This window comes from Scomber japonicus, chromosome 12 (assembly GCF_027409825.1).
Source record: "Scomber japonicus isolate fScoJap1 chromosome 12, fScoJap1.pri, whole genome shotgun sequence".
NCBI classification, from domain to species: domain Eukaryota; kingdom Metazoa; phylum Chordata; class Actinopteri; order Scombriformes; family Scombridae; genus Scomber; species Scomber japonicus.
Window position 1 is genome coordinate 16,881,840 of NC_070589.1, and position 24,836 is coordinate 16,906,675.

General features: G+C 40.2%; 2 protein-coding genes across 2 annotated transcripts in view; both read right to left on the bottom strand.

The window, feature by feature from the left end:
* gpc5c (glypican 5c) overlaps positions 1–18,329 on the bottom strand; it is a 98,177-nt gene extending 79,848 nt beyond the window's left edge. Inside the window, exons 1-2 of the mRNA XM_053330010.1 lie at positions 18,152–18,329; positions 9,413–9,574 (exon numbers count right to left, since the gene is read on the bottom strand). Of these exons, the coding sequence (XP_053185985.1) occupies positions 9,413–9,574; positions 18,152–18,329 (340 nt within the window). The remainder of the gene's footprint in view (positions 1–9,412; positions 9,575–18,151) is intronic.
* rc3h1b (ring finger and CCCH-type domains 1b) overlaps positions 1–24,836 on the bottom strand; it is a 251,292-nt gene that overhangs the window by 55,360 nt on the left and 171,096 nt on the right. The gene's annotated exons all lie outside the window — the stretch shown is intronic.

Sequence of the window (24,836 nt, forward strand, 5' to 3'; positions counted from 1 at the left end):
TGACAGCCCCCCAGAATCAACCAATGCTAGCATGTCCAGTTAAATTTTACATATATTTAAAACATATATCAAACATGTGTTTTCTTTATTTTACCTTTGAACTAAAATCAACCATGTCAAAATTTTGGGCATGATATTGCCTGTTCTGTGATCAAAAGCAACTAATTATTAATTCCAGAGGGGAAACTTAATTTGAGGAAAACTGAAAGAAATCTGAACATAATTTGTTTGAAAATTACGTTATTTCCAACTATACTTGAAATTAAAACTAAAATTGTAATTATAATGTATATACATTCATGCCAGCTAAATTACACAATAGGTAAACAGTAAAAACATAAAAATAAGTTTTAAGATGTTGTCCTTACTTCACATGTGCATATATATATATATATAAATATAAACAGTGAAATAGCACTAGGTGAGGAAATGTAACTGTTCTGTGGTGAGAGTGCATTTTAGTGAGTGCAGGTATGTGATTGAGTCTGTGTGCTTGCTAGCATGTAGGTCTATATGTGCATATGAGGTATGTGTGTATTTATGTGTGTATATGTGCATGCTTGCGCGTGCCTGGAGATGGATTAATATTGTGATAATGAGGTAGGAGACACTGTTCTCATACCATGGAGCTGTGGGCCATATCTTGGCAATCCGTCCTGACTGGATCTGACCAACGAAGTTCTCAGGCAAAGCATTTTAATCCTGCCACAGGCTTGGGTTTCAGACAGGTCACCACACAGATATGTGACATAGTGACACGTGTGTATATTACATATCCTTGTTTTAATTAGTAGGAATACTGCACATAGAAAGATCTCCCACGCAGCACTGGTCATCTTAGGTTACAAGAGAGAGCTGCAATGTCATACAATATCCCAGCCTCTAACCTTTCAGCAAACAGTTTAATGGTAATAAACTATTAATAAGTCAATGAATCAATCGGTTGATTCATCATACTTGTGTGGCAAAAACCCACATCTAAAGTCTCAAGTGGGAGCATGACTCATCGATGGGTACAGATATGCTGTTCACTCAAATTTGACCTGCAAGAACTGGAGAGCTGCACTCCTGCCAAAAACACTGTAGCTCTACAAGCTCCTTAGAAAACCTACACATGCAATCGCAAATGTGTGTTCATATATTGCAGCTAACCCCTGCCCCCAATTTGCTTGCCTTGTCCTATCAGTGGGCTAACAGGTGGGATAATGAGCTTAAGAGAGATGACACAAGGAGGCTGAGGAGGAAGAGGAGGAGGAACAGAGAGAGTGGAGAAGCAAGATCCCCGTCACTCCATCAGCATTCCAGTAATTAAAAAGGCAGCCCAGCTATATCAAAACCCTGAAACATAAACAATTCCACAGATGCCAGGGGCATTCAGGGTGCACTGGGCTATTATGTGGTGGAAAGGCGGAGGTGAGGAGGAGGAGATTGGGCAGAGGGTGATCACTGCTCTCTGCTCTGGCCAAAGTAGGGAAACATGATCGAAGCAGGGGAATGAGCAGACGAGAGGACGGGGACAGAGGAGACAGAACACTGGGGCAGAGGGTGAGGGGCCAAGAGAAGAGCAGGGAAGGGAGGGAGGAGTGTTCAAATGGCTAATACCATAAAGGGGGGTATGCCGAAGGCCAGCCTGGGGAAGACTGTTGACAGACTGATGGACAGCACCTCTGGTCCTCTGCATTAAGAGGGGCACAGGTCTACACTGACCCCCCATGTCTCTTTTGTTTATTGGTATATAAATCACAGTTTCCTTTTTGATATAGTGTAGTGCTAAGGCACAGTGCAGGATGCCACACACAAAAAGCTTTTGCACCCACTGATAACTACAACAAGAAGTATGCCAGCTGCACAAGTGGGGCAGTAGGAATACTAGACTAGACCAGACAGCTTTATTAATCCCTAATGGGAAACTAATTTCCCACCAAATCAACTCATACAGACAACACACAACATGGACAGTGCATTCACAGTACACAACAAATAAATAACCATACTATGAGTCTGCACCTTTGTTATTTTGCCTTACCAACATCATTGCCATGGTAGTGACTTGTCAAACACAACATATACATGCCCAAAAGCATACCCTGCTTTATCATGTTTAACTCTGAATGAGACCAACATTTACAAAATGAACATCATGATGCATGATAAAGAAATTCACGACTGAGACAAACTCACTAGGAAAGTGTTTACTGAAGTAATAAATCAAGTGAGAACTTTTTGGAGCCAGTGGAATTGCTTCCGCATTGGCTTCACTTTTCAGAGTGGGAGTTCCCTGCTTGGTTCATATCTTCTTTACTTCTTATAATGACTGCTACATACACATGTTTTCCCCCCGGAGATTCAGCTTAGGAATAACATTTAGTTTTGTAGCCTGGAACATTGTAAAATATGCACATTCACAAGGAAATTGTAGATTCCAAAATCAAATCAGCTGGCTGAGGTTCATTATTCTTCAGACTGAATAATTACAAAGTGAATTTAATAGACTGGAGGCATTTCCTTCGAAATGTGGCCATATTAATGACAGCCTGTGATTTGCGATAAGCAAAAAAACCCTTGTAATAACCCCTGATGTAAGTGAAAACTTGATGCTGACAGCCTGTGAAGGCAAAAAGGAAACTTTTAGGCTAACATATGATTAACATGAAACGGACCCTTGAATGGATTCCGAGGTGTGAAAGGAATCTGAGATGAAAGGGAGTCTAATGAAGAATTTTCCACTTTTCTCAGCAGGTGTGACCCCTGTTTTCATTTTTCAGCTTTATTATGAATCAGGCATACAGAGGATCACTTATGGATTGTTTCAATTATGGGCCATGACTACTTTTTTATTAGGCTTAATCCCTTCTGCCATTAAAAACACAAAAATGCTTCCACCATTTGAAAGGAAAATTCATCAATCATCAATACATAAAAAATATTTGTAAAGGGCAAATTCCATGATATTACTGAATCCAACTTAAGTATTGCACATTTGCTAGTGATCAATTTTGTTGTGGATGATTTAAGAGCAGACCAATGTGAACCTTCTGTTCAAATAGATCCATCATGGATCGTATAAGCAGGACAAGGCTGGGAAGGGCCAGAGTAACATTTTGTTCTCTCCATTTCTCTCATTTGTTGTACCTACTTCTCTGGTCCTCTGGAAATGGATGAATGACTGGAGGATCAGTGAATGAAGCCTACTGTAGGGACTCCTTAATGGTGTGCTAGGAGCCACAGAGGCAAGGAGAGAGGAGGAGAAGCGGCAGAAGAGAGTCCAACACAGGGTGTAATGAGCAAAGTAAGTGGACTTGAATGGGGGACTGATGAAGTGAGTTGGTGGGGAAAGATGGGAGGAAGGCTGCCAAATCCAACCTACTTTGGGCTGAAGTAACAATGTGAGTCACACATTACACAGAGACATGTATATCAAGATGCTCATCCACTTATGCATTAAAAGCACATATTAAGCACACGCCCTGTTCTCCCACAGGTGTCTGATGGAAGCAGCTCTCCCTCACTGACATGTTCGACTACTCTCGCCAGTACTCACTCAATTCTCCTAGCATGACCTTATTTTGGCTACCATCATTTCCCTTAGCAATAACTCCTTTTATTACACTGAGTAAAGGTAGGTATGTGGAAATTTGAACAAAAGGGGAACTATTGTATAGTTTTGCGGGTTCATCTGAGATTTTCTGATAAGAATTTTAATTGCCTGCTGTTATACACACACACATACACACACACAGAGACGTCTGCATCTCATACTTACACACATGCCTACACACATTTTATGGCTTGTGGGATCAGTCTGGGGAGAACGGGTGTAGCGGACTCAGACAGGATACAGGAAAGGCCAGCCTGGACCAATCAGCAGCAGTGGAGTACAAATCCCATCAGCCAGACAGACAGATTGTGTTCCAGAAAATCCAAATTCTCTTGGACAGAGAACAAGCCCCGGGAGATGCGACTCTATCTGATTACTAAGAAACTTCCTGGACATCAAGCTTATTGTGCTCATACAATAGTAGTAAGACTGATGAAGCTTAGTCTACACTAAGAGTGTTTGTTGAGGCTAGTGGAAAGGCCATGCCAGAAATTTCAATTGTGAGCTTGTGACAGAAGATCATTCCATGTGAGAAGAGATGGTGTGGGCAAGGAATAAAGGGGTATTTATCTTGATTTGATTTTCTTTTTTTCTTAGTGATGTAAAATTATGGATGTACTTTCTGGCAGCGGGCTAATCAACACAGATTTCATAATAGTTTAGACATTTATTGCAGGTGTATGGTTGGTAAGTCAGCAGATGAAACAGCAAAGAAAAAAATGAAAGGAAACTTTTGGGGTGAAGAAAATGGGGGAGATTTTTGTGTTTATAGTTTTATTCTGTTGAGCATGCTCTTTGCAGATGGGTTATCTTTGAGACATGATGGTTTCCTGCAGTGCACATGCCAGCAAGCAAGTTGGCATGGTGCCCATCCTAGTACCATAATGCCCTTGTTAAGCAACCAATACCGACAAAGCATGGGCCACAGACAGAGAGACACCCAGGAAGAAAGAGGGAGAATGATCAGCAGTGCAGAGTGGATCTTGAGGTCAAAAACCTGATGAATCAACATTCTTTAACACACACACACACACACACACACACACACACAAACACAAACACACACACACACACACACACACACACACACACACACACACACACACACACACACACACACAATCCTGATAAAACCACAGTCAAACACACCTGTGCACACTTTCACTGAAATATGCTTTGACCATCAGCCCTCCCTCCTTCCCATTTTCTCTCTTTAGGCCCAACTCCCTACTCCTTTGGGTTCTCACACATTCATGCTAAGGTGAGAGGGGCAGATGAAAAGCAGAGGTAATTAAGGAAGCTTTGAGTGTGACTTCATGACTGCAAGAGGCTTTGAGCTTTTCCCCTCTCTGCTCCCTCCTTTCCTTTGTTCTTTCCTTCTTTTTCCCAGTGAGCCCAAGTCCTGCAAACTCTGAGGGAAACTCATCCTGCCCTTACAGTATGTGTCATGTCTACTTTGGAGACTAGAAAGGCGTTGTTTAAACATAAACATTCTGAAGACACTCACACATTCACACTTAAATACACAATGCATTCGCTCCACTATTAGGTCCATAAACACGTTTCCTCTCCACCCTGTATGATTAAATGAGACATGTAGGGATGGATTCCGGATATCTTCCCTAATTTGAGCATGAGCTCATGGTGCAGTGCAATGTCATCCTGTGTCCAAGCATCAGCCTCTAGAGCAATAACTCTGTCGGTCAAAACATCTGCAGAGAAAAATACATGCAGGCATGGTGGGAGAAGAAAAAAAAGCACTATGATGTGAGTGAGGATAGGCTAAAAAGATCACAGGCAAAATGAGTGAGGGAACTTCCAGACAAATGTAGAGATTGTAATAAAGATAAAAAGCTCTGTGTCTGATGAAAGAATGACAATAGAACACGACAGCCAAGTGATTCATCACACCTATCACTTGCAGACATATATAAAGACACACGTCTACACAAATTGTGCATACATGCACATATAAATCATCACTGTTTAATAAAATAGACAGTTGCCTTTATATAGGATGTGTTCTGTGAGCCACGGATGATCCTGACAGTCAAAGTGAAGAAAGTTTCATCTGGTGGTGGCTTACAAACAATAAAGCTAAGTATCCTTGTATGTCTATACCTAGAGGGTGAATGAGAGACTTGAGGTAGGGGTGCAAAAAAAAAAGAAAAAAGGAAAGCAAACATAGAACAAACTGCCTACTGTCTCCAAACAAGCAATCAGGCAGGCTGCTAATCCCTAAGGGGTAAAGAGACAATTACAGTAGGTTGAACTCAACCACCTGTGAAATCCCGGGGAGACAAACAGTCACAGGGGGCGAAACACCAACCAACCAGACAACCAGGGTTTCTTTTGTTCTTCCTTAACCAATTCTCACCTCCCTGACTCCTCTTTTTTTGCATTCTGCCATTAACAGCTCAAAGTTTCCCTTTGCCTTAGGTCGTTGTTTCGATCACTTTGTCTCTTCCATACACTCACACAAAGACTGTCTCCCAGGAAACAGGGTCTGGAGAGTTCTAGGATGATGAGACAAGGATCAGCTAATTATGTCACCTCAATGAGGAAAGGCACCGTCCTTGTCATGGTCTCTTTCTCTCTCTGTCTCTCTCTCTCTCTCACTCTGTTGCACTCTTGCAAGTGTACTCTTTGTCGCTTCATTGAAGGACACCTAAAGTTTTAAATGCAATGCACTTTCACTGATGATAGAGAACTATCTAGGTCAAGACAAGACATTTCTCTAAAGAGCATTTGTTAACTCCTGTGAGGACAACTTTAGGCCTGAGGTGGTCATGCTGACACACACAACACACACACACACACACACACACACACACACACACCTAAACACACCTCACAGCCTTCCCCCCCCATACTTACTCTCCTGTTTATCATTCCCACCTGTCGTTCACAGATCAGACACGCCAGCAGAAAAGTTTGCCAACAAGTTCAGTTCACAAAGTATTAGTATATAAGTATTTTAAATGAGGGCTCTGTTGGAATTCACTAAAAGTGTTTTTACAGCTTAACTAGACAAACAAAGATACAAACATATTCTGGCAGCCAGTCCATCTGTTCAACTTTCTCTCAGCCAATCCGGAGGCCACAGAGAGGTGTGCAGCCAGTTAGATTACTACAGATCTGATTGGCTAGAACAAGTTGACAGGCCAAAGCCTATGATGGCAACTCTAAGCTGCCCCAGCTTAGACTGGGCTCTGTGGTTGACACCTACCCACCATCAGGCCCCAACACTCATTACCTATCTACTATGGCATGGATTAGGAGAGTCTGCTTGTCTGTGTGTTGGGAGGGAGAGAGAAGACCAGAGGGGCAGACAGAATAGACATTGTCAGCAGGGATGAGATACCAAAGAGGAAGAGGGTGAAAAGATTAATGTGCCTGCAGGACTTAGGGTATGGTAGTCACAGGGTAAAAGGTGATAGCAACATCAGGAGAATGCCTAAAGGTTTGTAGTTAATTTGGTAATGTAAAAATAAACTGATTGTATCATATTAATACAGTATCAGAATAATGATTTTGTGAAAAGGAGCCCATCAGCATTCATGAATGTGGTCTTTGCTTATGGGGTCATATTCATGACATGACAACTCCCACTCATGACAAAACACATAAGAGCCTTTAGGGCTGTAAAAATAAGGGCAGGCCAACAAAAACACACATACATTCAGTCACACACACATACATACACCATCTATCTTCTAATGGACATGCTTTTTTGCTAAATCTCAACAATCAGCAAAAGTGGTTTTGAGTTAAAACAATAAAAGCTACATTGTATCAAGAAAAATACTCAGGAAAAAACAAATGCACACAGACACACACACACACAGACGTTTATAAAGTAGGACTTGTGGTTGCCAGATTCATGGTATGAAATGAATGACAGGCAGACTGAAAGCTGTACAGAAAACCTTGGTTCCATCATGAAAGAATGATCAAATAAACAACAGATTAACAGATGAAGAGCAGCAGTTCTTTAGCCTGCAGACAACTGGCTCTGTTGAACTGCATGTGGTGCAACTGAGCAGACACGAACCATTAGGGCTAGGACAAGAAAGCTACTCGCTAACAATTTTCCACTATCCAATGTGTGAATAACAGTATCAATGGTATCAGCCAAAGTCATATACTCATTACTTCATGCGGTATATGAGCCACTTGCTACTTCACATTCCTCTCGAGGCACTCAGACAGCACAGAGACTGTCCTTAGAAGGCCTTGCAAATTGAGGACTTGTGACATCATCATTTTCGGCACCATCATACTTCAGTATCTATTGTTATTCCATTGTTATTTTCCATCTTGGCCTTTTCTGGACATGTGGAACACCTGATCTTCATTCTCTAGACAGGCTCAGACATGAGGTAAGAAGGGAAAGATCTTAATGATGATGAAGTGGATGAATACCAGAAACACTATTCTAACACAGTTACTTCTATTCACGTAACCTGCTTGTAACAAAGCTGCAAAAGGCTTATCTCCAGGTCGGTGTAAACACCTACATAGGCACCTATAATTATGTTTGAAGTGACTGTAATTTCACATTTCAGTTCATTTGTAGGATGAAGGACACTGTGTACCACTCATATATCCTGATATCCAGATGACATGTACAAGTAAAACATGACAGTAATAATTTCCATGACAACGTCTGAAAATAATAAATTCTCCATTACTGTTTTCTGACCTACGTCATTCTCTATTACAGCATCCATTCACATATGATATTAGTTTTCCATATTGGAGACCAATACCAGTAGTGTTGGCTTGCATCTAAGCTGTCCATTGCCTTATAAAACTAATTGCATGGTACAGAAACTCATGTAACATTAAAAACATTTGAAGCATGTCTCCAATCCTGTGGGATTGTGTTGGAGGTTTTGGGGAGGACAAATTGTCTGTTTTGGAAAATAAAATTATAAAAATGACACTGCAATTACCAGAGAAAGAAGGATTACAAGTTTGGGCGACTATACTGTACTGCTTTATTCAGCTGGGTGTAGTACAAAACCCTTTGGCAGGCAAGACCTTGCTGAAACAGGCTTTGTATCTACAGCAGAGCCTTGTTTATCCGGAACTCAGACATATGAACTGACCAGGCTACCAAAGTGGCGGCACGACTAAAAATACACCAAGAAATAAACACCAAACAAACAGAATGCAAACTAAAATAATAACAGTGCACAGATTGTTTCACTCCCCAGAAGTAGCATCATTTTTTTCAAGGGTTCCAGTAATTGTTTTGCTGTACTGACAGCAGGATCAGATAATGACAAAGCAGACCATCTTCTACCAAACGGTAAAGGCCGAGAAAAAGGCCTGTATACCCTCTTTTTCCCTGCCTAACCTCGCTGATCCTTCTCAACAGGCCTGTTGCTGCCAAACCCACAGAGGAAGGGAAGAGGGGGGGAGTGAAGCCATGCCCATTTTTTAGAATTACACACATTGCCTGCACACCAGCTTCCATGTCCTGGGGAACATTTGCAAGCAAGAAAACAAATACAAAGTTATTTAGCAGTTTCTTTCTGGATTTGGATTCAACTAAAGGTCATATGTTCAGTTATCAGTCAGCAAAAAGCTGGGAAAAGTTTTCAAATTAAATACTTTGCAGAAGCTAACATTCTGATATATCAGTCCCAGGCAGTGGTAAGAACAGAATGTACCAGAAATAACAACCTACCAACCACTGTCTCTTAACATCTCTTTCGTGTCCACCATCAGCAACCACATCTAACCCAATCCCATCTAACCCAAGCCATGCAGCCCCAGCTTGCCCACTTTTGTCTCAGCACTTACCCTGGAAGGCATCTGAGTGGCCTGAGAGGATGTGCTCGAGCTCATAGCTGTAGGAGTGAATGTTGTGGAGCGTTTCTCGTTTTACAGCAAACTGGTAGCTCTCCTCCATCTTCCGGGTGCAGCAGGATGGACCCTGATGCTTACAAACTAACAGATCCACATCTGGGAAAGTGAAGCAGACATGGACACATACCATATATATTAACTTGTTTATAAATCATTTCATATTTTTTTCTTAATTATTATTATTTTCAAGTCAGTGGTGACACATTGTATCAAGCATATCACAAGACATGGAAGTGAAAGGGAATTTCAAGATCTCAGTTTGGATAAGATGAGTCTTTTATCCTATCAGATATTTATATGATTCTATATTGTGGTGCATGAGTATGTGTGAGTATATGTATAGTGCCCTGAGTATGCACATAGATAGACATGCCATAACTCCACTGGGAGACAGAAGAGGCACCATGGGAGGGTGAGAAGGTAGAAGGTAGAATTCAAGTTTCCTGCTATAAATACAATCTTTGCTAAATATGATATCTTTGACTTATACAATTGCACACATGTTGTCAAGTGCTGTCAAGATATACATATGTAAACGCATGTCCACAAACATGAAATATATATGCATGCACTTGCATATTACAATGCCAACATGCAAAACCCACAGCCATTCACACACATGTACATGCACACACAGTAATTCTTGAGAAATTACCCCTGAAACTAGACAGTTATTAGCCATACTACTGCAATTCTCAACAGCCACATGAAGGCAGTGACCTAACTGCAAATACAATGATCCAAAGTACAGCTCAATCAGGCACAATTACATCAGCCAAAACAGAGTCCACCCTGTCCTGCCAGTGTCACCTGCTTCTCACCATCGCTACATATATAAACACTGCCATGACATCATCGTGGCTGGTCACAATTAGCATGGGCTATTAAAACTGTCCTTTCCCACACATTTCCCTGCCCAAATCCACATGCACATGGACATTTCCATAATGCAAGAGTCTGATATGATAACTCATTTTACAGGGGGAAGGGCTTGAAGGGGGTGGCTGGAGGCAGGTGTTGTAACCAGAACCTAAAGCATGGCCTTAGGACAGACCGCAAGACCAGTGCCTCACCGTCCAAATCCCTCCATGAAACACAATAGGGTTGCATTCTCAATCCCTCTTTCCCTTCCTGCTCCCTCTCTCCCATTTGCCTGGCATATCCTAGTGAGGCCTGGGTGTCTCTTAATTACCCAGAGAGGCTCCATTTGTTCCCATCCCAGAGCCAGACAAGTGAAGTCATAACTGGCTGTCCTGCCCCTTCTAGCTCATTATCTCCATCTCTGTAGCAGTCTACTCTTTTTATATTGACATGGTTTCCCTGTCAACATTGTTTCTGCAAAATTCTACCATGTTCTTTTTTTATACACGTATACTGCAATTTTAACAAAAAAATATATTTCCCAACTCATCTGTTATTTCTTTATTTACCTCCTGCTGAGCTTCACAGTGGTTTTCAAATGTTTTCCTGAGTGGGATCTGAGTGAGAATCCCATTCCTTATCAATATATGAGTATTCACTGATGCAAACATCCTTTAATATTAACCCTTCAACTAAACAGAGGGAATATTAATGACATTTCTAAGGTTTAAACTAGCACCTAACTTGTCAATTTAGTAGTCTTAACTTTAAAAAGTGTATGTATAAGTCCTAAATCTATATTTTTTGGTCTAACTCACTGAATCATCAGAGTGCCGAAAGACATTCACCCATTTAAAAATGTAGTGTTTCCAATCTAAGAATATTTTAGTGAGGGTAAAGCCCTATCCTCTTAATCAACATTTCCCCTACATAATACATACACATGTATATCCATTAAATTTTCCTTAGCCAAAAAAATGTGAGGATGTGTTTATAAATAAACAATGAAAATCAATACAAATCAGTACACAGGTAGGACCTACAACAACAACCTTTACCTTCAAGTACTTCAAGCACTCCATTCATTGGTAAAATTTGGTGTGATTAATTGATGATTAGGTCTCAATTGGAAAGTCTCCCTCCTGTCAAACACACATTTCTTTTTGAAAACATGTCATATACTTTAATTTTAGCTTCGTCACTTCACCATTTTTGGTAGCTGTCCTCTCTCACCTTCCATCTCTGACACTGTTCTCTTGTCTGGCTGGCTCTTTCTCTCCTTTGTATTTGAGTGTTATCTCTGATATGAAAGTAATATCCAGGGACTCACAGTGGAATTCAAGTTGGCCTCTCCATCCCTTACGAGTAGCTGCATGGAGTAAGTGATACTCAGAAAGACTTTGGCTGTTAAAGCCACCACAGCAGTCAGGACAGACTGGCTGGTTCACGAATATACCAGGCCACTTTCTGGAATCATCACAAGCCATGGTATGACTCACATGTGCAACAGCAAACAAACCGCTGAGTCTGTTCTTTCTAATCTTTGAAACATGTTATATACATTACATTAATAGTGGCTTCTGTATGAAGAGTTAACTAAAATATTTAGTCATTGAGGTCTACAATGTAGGATGTATCTATTCATGTCTGACCGTGTTATTTTTGAGGTACATTTAAATGTTCAGGATACCAATTGGAGAATATACATGTCTATAAAATGACCTGAAACCTTTTGATGTTTTATTATAAGAAATTAAATAATTTACTAGTACAATCAACTACTAATTCATCTAAATAAAACAATAATTAAATATTTGCATACCATCTTTATATGGATATTTACTAATGTAGGTACCTTTAGCAGTAATCTTTAGCAGTCTTGAATATCTTCTTTCCCCATTCTTATTTCAACACTACTCAGGTCAAATTAGTTGGTAACTGTGACTCAACAACAATTTCCATTTTTTCTGCTACTTAAAATGTTTTTTTATATGTTGAAATATATTCCCATGACACAAGCTGTCTTTACAAATCTGATTTAATAACACCTCAAGTGTGGATGTTATTATTATTTTTTAAGTATGTTTTTTTGAGGCTTTTTGCCATTAATGGACAGACAAGTAGAGAGAGACAGGAAACTGGAGGCAGAGAGAGGGGAATGACATGCAGGATAGGACCGCTCGGTGCAGGATTCCAACCGGGGTCGCCTGCAGTGAGGACTGTAACCTCAACACATGGGGCGGGTGCTCTACCCACTGAGCTAAACACCGACACAAGTGTGGATGTTATTTTGACATCTATCTGTACTTTTTTTTTCTAATAAAATTTTGCTGAAATGTGACTTGAAATAGACTCCAATAGGCCAAGAAGACTGGACTCTACATGTCCTTTGAAATTAGTGCCCAGACTATACTACTCATTCCACCTGGTTAAACCTTCATATACTTTACTCTTTAGACTGGATTTCAACTCTGAATCTTTATTCCCTTAATCGTCCTCAGGTGACAAATACCTCTGGAGTAATTTGCCGTGTTAAAGCCATGGCTCAGGGGTCTTGACTTGTTAGTCACAATCCCTTCAGCAACACCTCAGTGCCCTTCATTGCACAAGTCAAAACTCCTGAGTGGAGAAATTCTGCCATTCTATAATTGCACAGCTAACTCACATGCCATTCTCAATGTGTGGTACAGTACTAGATGTGATGAATACAGTATACTGCTGAGAAGGTAGTTATGTTATTACAGCCCTTTTCAAACACACATGCATTAATACTGCATTTATAAAATTATTCTTATGCAGTTCACATCTCCCCAATATGCGATGGAAATTTTGATTTGATTTGGAACGCGTTGATGACCTGGAGGGTTGCGGTTTCCTGATGCTGCTGTTTTGATATTTTTACGAGAACAAGAATAACTTTGTTAGAAAGTCAGTAATTAATGCAGTTACCCTCGTCCTGCCTCAGGAAGCCAGTTCACTTTGAAGTTGTCTGATCCACTGAACATACAGGATATTTACTCTATACAGATTTGCTGGGCTTGGGATGTACTGTGCTGAATGAAAACACATCTGAAAGGGTCTTTACTGCATACCTGCATTTTTGGACAGCTTTGAAACTGAACTGTAATGTTTAGCTTTCCCAGACCTCAAGCTGCAACTGCCATCAGTGATTGGCAAAGTGTCCAAAGCCATGCCAAAGCAAAGGGGTCAGACAGAAAGACAGAGCTAAGAGAGTAAAGTGGAGGGCTGCAGGACAGATAGATGCAGACATTATGCAGCAGCATTATACTAGAGGACTGTTCAGCCCCTGGCAGAGTAATTATGTTACATTCAAGATGATCTGTTTAACACTTTCTCAGAAACCATCTCTGCCCATATATACTATTTCTATTCCTATAGCTCAACAAGGATAGTCTTTTCTAGATGGTTATATCATTTGATAGGTAGATGATAAACTTGGCAGTCTACTAACCTCATAAAATTGCATCTGTCTCTAGCAAGCCAAGAGGGTGGGATAGCACACAATCAACTGAAACACAAGATAGACTTAGACTGAAATCCAATAAGATATGTTGTGTAGAGTCTGTCTCAGACATGGTAATCAGCTTCAGACTGACACAACACTGGTAAGGCAGAAGTAATCAGGTTAACTTGAGAAAGAGCATCTGAGGTGCTTGTAAGTTCAACTACCTGTATTGTGTCCTGTTACTTGAAGATATGGGACAAATTATAGGAAAAACTGGTACTGGTCTGAATCGTTGACTTCTACATGGTTTAGGTCCACTTGTTCGCTTAGAGGGAGGGGTCACTCCTAATCAATACAAGTTGTTCTGAGTAATTACCTTCATCCTATGATGAAACATTTCTATCCAATGCCCCCCATCCATAGGGCACGAAGGGTCACTGATTGGTTTGAAGAGAATGAAAATAATGTTAATCATATGCTATGGCCTCCGCAGTCAGGATAAATGAACACCTCTGAGACATGTTAGATGGCGCTCTCCACCACCATCATCAAAACACCAAGAATCTTTAAAGAAAATTGACTGGAGATATTCTTCTGTGAATCTTACATTAGACTGAAATAAGTGGTTGAGAGATGGCCTGGAAAAGAAAACACACATGCTCAAAAAATTCTAGTGAGTATGGAGTAGGAGGTGTGCACCATGTGCTTGCTCTCTCAGTGAGAAAGGCCAAGTTAAAAAGGGAATCAAAATAAGTACAGCCAATCAAAGACCATGTTGAGCTTTGAGAGCTTGCCAAGGCTTTTGACGCTGTAACTGGTTAAGGATGTGGCGACATGTGATAACACACTGTGTTCCCATTCCTTAGCTATTAACACATGACCCTGCTTGCCTTGAATTAAAGATATAAAGCACTTTCTCTTTAACTCTAGAATAGCTGTTGATGACTTAATAAATCAGTGAATGGCAGTAGGAAGATGAAAAACAGTGAGTGGTATGTACACAATCAGATAAGCCCTGCTCAATGAGGTAGTTTTAACTGAGCTGTAAAATAGGTTGATCATATCTCAGCACTGGTGTGTCTGCGAACAGCATTGCTTGCTGTCTGCCTCCCAAATGATCTATCTCTAAAGGGCTATATCAGCACCCTGTGGTAATCTCAATATGTGGAATTTGGCTGAGTACCAAAGTACCAAAGTGGCCATAACTCTTCAATATAATGTCAGGATAAGCAACTTCATGTCACTTATTATCTAAGTTACCTATGTTAAGTGTGGCAGGGAGACAGTCAGTTTTTATCCATTGTGGCCCATGAAACAAGTCTTCTTCATGTCCCATCATTAACAAAGCTTTATCAAGCATCTGCAAGTAAGTGACTTTTCAACTACATTGTTGAGAAGGGGATTCATGTATAAGGAATTGCATTTTAGAGCATTCATTTTCCTACTAATGAAGGCATTGCAGTAATAGTAAGAATAACTAATTCAGTAAAAAAAAACCTACATATTACTTACACACTACAGCATCAATACTGATAACCATGTAATGTAATATACTGTATTTAAATGTATGTGGTCATAGTCATACAGCATTATCACTACCCACTGTACTTCATGCTTTCTTTGGATACCATATGATTATTTTGAAGAACAAAAACAAATTGCATAATATGTGTAATGTAAAAGTTAAATTCTGTATCATATCCAATTGGTCAGCTCTTAAGTTCCCTGCTGCCACACTCCTGGCCCTTAGTGAGAAATCAGTTCACCACACATGAATGAAATGTAGCACTGTATCCTAAACAAACATCAGACTGTGAAAAGTGCTGAAGTTTTGCCACTTCAAATTTCAAGAGTTGCTTTTGTTGGCATTTGATCTGAGAACTGAAGCAGAGTAGCATAATTGTGTACACACACACACACACACACACACACACACACACACACACACACACACACACACACACACATATATACACTAAATCCCCCACTCAGACACCCCCCTTGCATTGGCCACTGCTTTGAAGAAGAGATTGCGCCTGACCCAAAACAACCTCTCCAGGACAAGTATAAATAAAAATCAAAATAAGATTTAAGCCCAAAATGTACTTGTGAAGCTCCAGCAATGTTTGATTAGCTGTGAAGGGAGGGGACAGCAGAGAAGTGGTGGCATGTCAAAGCACAGAAATTCAGTTCACCGCACCTTTTAAATAACACAAATATTTATATCAACTATTAGTGACTAACAGATGCTTGTATCTGGATTATATCAGTGCCACACTCAAACTTTATTACTATAGATAAAAGGTGTGCTTCAGAAATAAAATATCTTATGAGGGTTAGAGGTGGGGGAGCAATTCATTAAAACTAAAGATTATTACACTATTCAGTATGGCCTGTATGTGATTTTCATATGTTTGTTGCTCAGTATCAGGAACATTGTTCATTGACAGCTAAAATATCAGACTTAGATGTTCATGTATAGCTTCTGCCAATGCATTGCAGACTGTAAAAGTTTGTCACGCAATCTTGCTCCAGACTGCTGACATGCTCAGAAGACCAAGGTCCTCTCGCTGTCTTTAAGAGCAAACCCTAAACTACTGCTTGCAATGAAACTGACATCTTCTGTTGCTAGTAGTGACACCCTGCTAAACAAACATATCAAGTGGTTTGGATGCACCTCTAGGTATGTTTCCCACTAAGATATCTATTGCTCATCTTGCTGTGCAGACTCAGACTAGGTGATATTTAAGCTGCTACCAGCTTGCATGTGACACAATTTCACTGAGAACATAGGATTTTGGTATGTGCTCACATTGATACTTATACAATGCACTGGTATTTGAGAATTACATTAATTTACTATCTAATTATTTAAAAAACTAGATTAATCATTTTAATGGCCACTGTATTACCCATTTTGTTGTGTTGAAATATATGTAACAGCTGATAGAAATGGACCAACATAGATGAAACATGACATTATTAGTAAAAGTGATGAAGGGTCTTACTATACTTTCAGAATAACTTCCAAGCAAAACCAGCATAGTTGTACCAAAGCCTAAACCCTCACAAAATGCATTTTGCGTCCAAAACAGATTTGGAACCCATGTTTATCCTCACAAAATAACTTTTTCCTCTCTTTGCTGGAGGAAAGCACATACCACAAAAGTTTCAAAGCATTTATAACTGCTTTCAAGCATCCCTCTGACAAAAATCTGACAAAAGACAGGAAACCTTTGGGAAACATGTCAGCATAGATGCCAAAAGACACTTTAGGCCTTTCTCATAAACTTAGGTCCATGAGCTGAACTCATGTACTGAGAGACAATGTGTAATATAAGATTGAAGGGTTGCCAGCTCATGTCTCTGAAGACATACTGCCAAAAAATGTTGATGACTGACTTGTCCAAATCAATATGCAGATAACAGATCAATCACCCGCAACTGTGCACACAATATTGCAGCCTCTTTATCCACAGAGACTAAACCACATGAAACCTCTCCCTCATACTAGACTTGTTTTGACTCAAAATCCCTGTCTCAGTACATTGTGAATGTACCGAGGTGCTTCTCGGCCGAAAGAAATGTGCAAAATAATTATGCAGTCTCTCAAAACATCCTGCTTGTATGGTGAGAAGTTTCAAGAAAAGATTTGGAAAATCAACAAGCACTGTTGTTTTAAACCAGACCTATTATACTATACAGGTGTATCAGTGTGCAGTCTGAACACTAATGGTCAACCTGCACAGTGTTGGACATATATGTTATCAGGAATGAAAAGGGTTTTATTTCAAACACATTCCGCCCAATTTAAATCATTTCAGATTTTGTAGTGGACTACTTGTTTACAATAATCATTATAACTAACAGCATCCCCCATACACAAAAGATGTAGGCTACCACACACAAATTTATGTCCAAAACCTTTTAAAGGTTTCTTCACGGACAAGGCTAAATAATACAACAGGAAATGTGTTGACAAAAGTGAAGACAGATAGCAATATCTGTTCTGTCTCTCAACCTTTCAATGGCTGCTGTCATTTCAGTGGGCTTTTTATGTGTCATTGTACACTAACCCACGTGTGCATTTGACAGGAGCAAAGAATATTTAAGATACATTCAACACTCATTAAAAGTATATGCTATTCTATCTAGACCAGAGTCATTGTCATGAATTGCTCTTTAAAACACATTTAGCAAGTTCTGGAGTTATTTGCAGACATGGCAATGGTTGCACAAACAAAACCAGCATCTTGTTTCTGCGGACCTGTCATCACCACTGCATTATGTTTGCAGTGCGCTTTAGCCATATTGCACTCAACTATATGCCAAATCCACTGGCTCACCTGTGCCAGGTGTCTCCGGTACGCGGTGCAGCGGCCCGACCTGCCGCAGCTGGAAAGCGGTCCTCACTTCATGACAGCTGTACGCGTCCACGTCGATCAAGTTCACCGCAAATATGACCACTGATAAGATCCAAAAGAGTCCGCAAGAGGTTACGCGTGGGCATATTCCCCGGGACATGGCCGCATCTCACACCAGGTATCCTTGTGGATAGTCTACTGTAGCCTGATTGGAAACTGTGTGACAGTGTTGAAAACAGACGGCACTTGAGCACAATGAAGCGACGATGAGTTTAAACATCTGACAGACGTGTCCGACTGATTCTCACATTATTGGTTGGGATGAGTGTTGAGCGCCTTACAGAAGAGGTCTGGGGTCTTTTCTTAGACAGAGGAAGAGTGGTGTAAGTGGTGCGGGCTGAAGCCAGTCTGTCCCGCGCTCAACACTTTGCAGTGGTGCTGTCTGCATGCCTGTTTCCAAAGCCTTGCGCACACTCTCCCCTCCCTTTCTGTTTACTTCAGCTAAGTGCCCCAACTAAAACTCACTTCAATATCCATATAGAGGCTTGCAGTGCCCGTATTATGACAACATTTTAAATCTCAACAACTAAACAGTTTCCATTGTTATCAATAAACCAGAGGGATTGTCCATTATACAGTAGTATAAGTCTATCTACAGCATCTGTTAAGCGTTTTTGCTGAAACGTTTTATGCCCCTCTAAAAATTACTTAAGTCTAAACTATTTTTCTACTAAATGTGTCACGATTAAATAATGTAAAGCAAACATCAATCTACATGAACTGTTTAGTAAACTATGAAGGTATCCATTTAGAAGTCTTTGAGGGTTACAACATCAAAAGTGATTCGACAAGTAAACTGCAATAATCTCATCATGATGGTGTTTTTTTGTTTTTGTCCTAAGATTTGGTGTTGATCTTACACCTCAGATTTAAAATTGAGCAAATTTGGGAAATTTAGAGAGAGCATGGCCAATGTGATAATCCAATGCCGAACAGACATACAGCCAAACAAAACATTATAAAATGTAATTAATTATGTATTTTCCAATAATATGCAGACATGGCAGGTGTGTGACACGTTTGTCTTGCACTAATTTTGAACGTGTGTCACCAGATTCCAATATGTAATTTTACACTAGTGTTTCTCTTAGATTTTTAGTTAAATACTACCATCTCCTGGACAGACAGGGTACTACGTCTGTTTTCAAAGTCACTACTCTTAACCAATAGAGCTTAATTTTCATGCTGCTGATGAGAACTGCTGGTTACTGTGTTCAAGCTCAAAAACTATTGTCATCACCAACAAGCGTGGTATGTTTGCTATTCACATGTGTAATACAGTTGTACTACATGCAACCTTTTGACATTTAACACAGCATCCTGACCTGAACTATGTATTAAGAAGGAGGAAAAATGGTACATTTGCTGTAATTCTGGCTTTAACAGAAAGTACAGCATTTCTACTGCATAGAAGTTACATAAGCTACAGTAAATACTGGAATTATGTAAAACCACAGGGTAACGCTCAGGTTGTCACAGTGAAAACATCACCCTCTGAAACAGTTTACAGAGCATCCCAAAACCTGGTATCCTTGTCGAAATGACAGCTTATAAACTTGCTGACCCTTGTGTCTGTGTGTCTAAACAACAGTGTCTACAACCCAGTCTCTTCTTGGACAAGGCCCCACTGTCCCATGACCTCCATAACACGCATGCTGATGGTGCCTGACCCACAGGGTACAGACTCGCATTAGCAGTCCACTATTCTTCCAATAGTTTGGACACAACAGCAGCCAGGTTAGAAACTTTGAATCAAAATGGCAGACTTCCTGTTGGACTTGGGTTATGGCTCCAAGAGACTTTTTCATGATACAAATTGCATACCAAATGTCATTTGTCTACATCAATCTGGAAGGCGGGGCTTCAACTTTGAAATTTTCAAGGGGGTGCTGTTGAGTCATTTTGCCACACCCATGTCAAAGACTTGAATGTTAACTGCTGCCCTCTAGATATGTGTGTCAAGTTTCATGATTGTAGACACATCCTTTGCCTGTCAAAAACAGCATTGTATTTTAATGGCACAGAATGTGTTGCCATGGCAATAGTGTTTGATTATGGGTCAGAAGCTTCAGGAAGTAGCATCATCAAGGTCAATTTCAGGTGTATCTGCCCGAGGTACTAAGAGTAATCAGTCAAAGAATTATGCTTATTTCTTCCTGTGGCCAGTAGGTGGCACTATGACTGTCACTGAATATGGGCCTGTACATGTCTTCAGACTGGGACTCTTAACAAACTTATACAATTTGGAAAAGATCAGACAATGTGGAGGTCAAGTTGTAAAACTTTAAAATTTCATGGTGAAACATCAGAATTTGGCACACTGCCAAGCCCACCATGTATAACTTTTCATCTCAAAGATGATACAGACCGAATTTGAAGTCGGTGGGGTCAAATGTCAAGGAAGAGTTTGTTAAAGTATGAGGGCTGGAAATCGTAAAAAAAATAGAGCCAAAAACGCGACTTTGAATCAAAAGAGCCAACTTCCTAAATGGAAAGTGTGGTCCCCTCAACATTTTTGTGCATCTGGAAATAATACATTTGCATACCAAATTTTGTTTTCCTACGTCAATCTGGACAGAAGAAATTCACATTTTAAGGTGCCCTAGGGGGCGCCATAGAGCCATTTTGCCACGCCCATTTCTTGGCATCAACAGGTCTGAGTCATGAGTTTTCGTGCATGTTTAGGCCACCAAAAATGTGTTTGTTTTGAAGGGGTGAAAAAGCTTTCCTACGGATACAATAGGGCCTTCGCACTGTGAAGTGCATGGGCCCTAATAAAAAATAATGAATCAAATGAAAATATATGCAGATATATCAAATTTAAAACAATAACGGCTGTTTTTTTTTGACAACCAATCACGTCATGCCAATTGAATTTTTGAACTGCTATTTAAAAAAAAAATAATACAGCCACGGGGCGTTTTGAGGGGTACAGAATGAAAGTATTGCTTTTCCATAAAAAAAAATATTTAGTCTGAATTAAATTTAAAATTTTTTGACGGGTTCGACAATGACGTTCTGACACGTTCTGTGTACATTGTACCAGCCAATTAGCGGCCGGAATTGCGGGTTGCCAGGGTTGTCTGTTGTTCCGGTGCAGCTACTGTAGGCTGGCACTGGGTGAAATGGAGTTGTAAACAAGCAGAGCCGTGTTGGACTTACTAAAACCAGCGTTTTTTGCTCTCAAGTACAACTTTTCATCACAAAACTTCGAAGGTAAGACAGAATATCTGTTAGTCGCTGTAAATAAGTGGTTGTTTACCTTTGTATGCTGCTGGTTCACTGAGTTTTTAGCGCAATAATAGTGGTACTGTTGAACTCGCCAGGGTCTTAGCTTTCATATGAGATGCTATTTGTTTGTGTACCATGAAGTATCAAAACGGTAGCAATGGAAATGTGGAGAGTGGGTTGACTTTCTGACGCTATTCGGATTTTGATATTTGATCATTAACCTCTTAACGCACGCTGTTCCGTTCACGGGACGGGACGGATGTTAGGAGGTAGCCACACGTTCTTCTGAATGTTTTAAACACCAACCCTTAAACATATATACTCATGCCGTACATTGGAAAGCTTAGATTGTTCTGATTCATTCAAGACCACTCACGACTTATATGGTTGTTCACAGCCGTAATAGTATTAGCGATTAGCTTGGCTAGCCACTCAGCTAAGTGAGAAAAGCTATAATGCCTACATACCTTCAAAGTCTTCCCTTTATCCACAACGATCATCTTATGACACAGGACTTTATGTACAGCTCGCCAAGTATCCATTCTTGTGAAATATGAAATCCGTTTCCATAAAACCGGAATATTTTCCTGAATATGTCCATGTATTTAGTCCAACACGTAACGTAATAACACAAATAACAAACCATATACGGTCTGTTTACGTCATTTCCTGACCTGCGCGTCCATCTCAGAGTACACGTGACTAGATGTTTACTTTTTTTTTTTTTTTTTCACACAGTGGACATCGACAAACAAAGAGTGAGGGGGTTACATGCAAAAGTCAGATATCAAATTGATTGGAAAGTTACTTAAGACAACAAAAACATAGCATGCAGGAAAAAAAAAACAGAATACATTTCTGATAGGCCACATTGGTTCAAAAACATGGAAACAAACAAAATACTTGTTGAGTTCTTAAGGCTTTTTTGTTTTCAGACTGGCTGATTGTATTAATGTATTGCCTGATTTCCCCTTCAAGACGGTAAATGCATGGTATTTGATTATTGAATTTCCTGTTATGGATGTGAGTTTTGGCTAGAAATAATATTAAATTAATTATGTAGTATTGGTCTGCCTGGGGTAGTGGGGTTAATGGAAAACCAAACAATACATTTTGATAATCCAGAACACAGTTTTTTTCAATATGTTGATGGATAAGAGTAGTGACATTTCTCCAAAAAATCTGCAGGTGGGGACATGACCAAAAGAGATGATGAAGATCCTCTGGAGCCTGTTTACAGAAGGAGCAGAGTTCACTGATGTCTTTTTTATATCTTTGCATGAATAAGTTAGTGGGATAGACTCTGTGTATGATTTTGAGGGATACTTCTTTCGTTTTATTTGTGATGAAAAATTTGTGAGGAAGGGACCAAATGTTTTTCCAAACCAGATTAGTGAAGGTATTGTTCCAGTATGAGACGGCATTAGGGATGCTGATTATTTCTTTTTGAAATAGAGATCGTACTGTTCGGTTATTGTTCCTTGTTCCTGAAAAGCAAAGTTGACCAACTTCTGTCTGTACAGGCTCCAGAGGACTAGGACTAGATGTTTACGACCGTGAGCCTCTTCTGCTTCTGACGACACCACACACAAGCCAATCGGTGTTTAGGATTAGGCAGTGTCACTACCCGATGTGAGTCGCCTACCCGATGTGAGTCTGACATGCGCAGTAGCGTTCTCGATCGTCCGCCATCTTGGACGGATATCTACGGCAACACCGCTTGGACAAACTACTGCTACCATAGGTAAGACTGTGGTTTTTTGTGCGTTGCGTTTCTCGCGCATGCGCCATGACGCTACCTGACGTCAGTCTGCCGCGCATGCGCTTTCTGTTACCCGATGTGAGTCTGGTTACCCGATGTGAGTCTGTAGCGCATGCGCTTTGTATCTATCCAGTACATGCAGAGACATTGCTGCTACTCCCACTGGCGTGTTACAATGTAATGTACCTCGGTGGTTTACATAGATATATATACTGGGTGGTTTCAAGTCAGTTACAGCGAGGGTATGTTCGCTTCCTGTTTTCAAAATAAAAGCACCAACTCTATCGTTATGGTTTTCTTAATAATAAAAGGCAACGGGTGTTTTATTTTGTGAAAATGACCGGAAGTGCGTTACTCGCTACGGCTAACTTGAGTGGCTCCGAATTCGCAGGAACAAAACTTTAAGCAGATGTTATTTGGACAAATTAGCGGCACATTGTGGATCTAAAGGGCTACTTTCTCGCCTAAAAAGGTTAGACATGTGGATAAAGTGGTATATTTACAGAGTTAAAGCTAAAATAAAATCCGGCACCGGACCTGGCAACCCGACTGCTGGAATTACTTTTTGGTTGTTGCGACTACAATCTCGAGACATTAGATGGCGTTGTTCTGCTCATTCTACATATTCTACCTTTAAGGTTTAAAATATGTTAAGTAGGTAAGCTATGCTTGTAATGATTATGACTTGGTTAGTTAGCAATAACTGGCTTTCCTAAGCATGGTGACTTCGCATTTATAGTGCCATGCACCCCCCCAAGGTTCATGACAACGAGGCGCCGAATTGGACAAAAGCCGGCGAAAAATGTGAGAGGAAATGAATTATGCGCGAGCAAGGTTGACGCTGCGCAAGAGGTTGAAAGTGTATGAGAGAGAGGAGGTTAAGGGACCATTAAATTGTTGTCAGTGGAGTAGTTTATCAACAGTAGAACAGTTATTTTACACACCTGCGGGGTATTCCAAGTAGGAGGTTCAACAAACTCTGAGTCTAACCCTGAACTCTGAGTATCCGGTCCAGCTGATCTGAATTAGTTCAATCAACTCTGAGTATGTTCACCTTGAGTTTGGCGCGTGCGCGACCACTATAAAAAGCCATCATCAATGGAGCCCTGATACCTTGATTCACCATGGCTACTATTACGAAAACAAGCTTGAGTTACCTCACTGGAACTGGAGCTCCCCCTGTAGACCTGTGGCGAATATGATCATATATTTCACAAAAAGTAACATCACTGCAGACGCTAAGGAGAGAGAAGCGGCATGGGAGAAAATTGCTGCCAGAGTGAATGCTTAAGTTTTAATGCACCACTCCACTGACTTAACTTACCTCACTTAAAATAGTAGAATACAGGTGAAAACGTGGTGTAACGTATTTGGAAGCAGCTAAAAATGAAAAAGTAAGGCACATTTTGCTGGGCTATGATTGTACCTCGCTTTGATTTTATTCATAGTTGACGTAGGCTATTAAAGTAAATATTAATTCAGTGGCTATTTCAACATGTAGTAATTCAAACCTCCAACAGAAAGCTGTTTAACACAATGTCCTCATCTAATATCCTGCTTAGTAGATTAACATTTTACACTATTTTACTTATTATACATATTGGAGTCATTGAT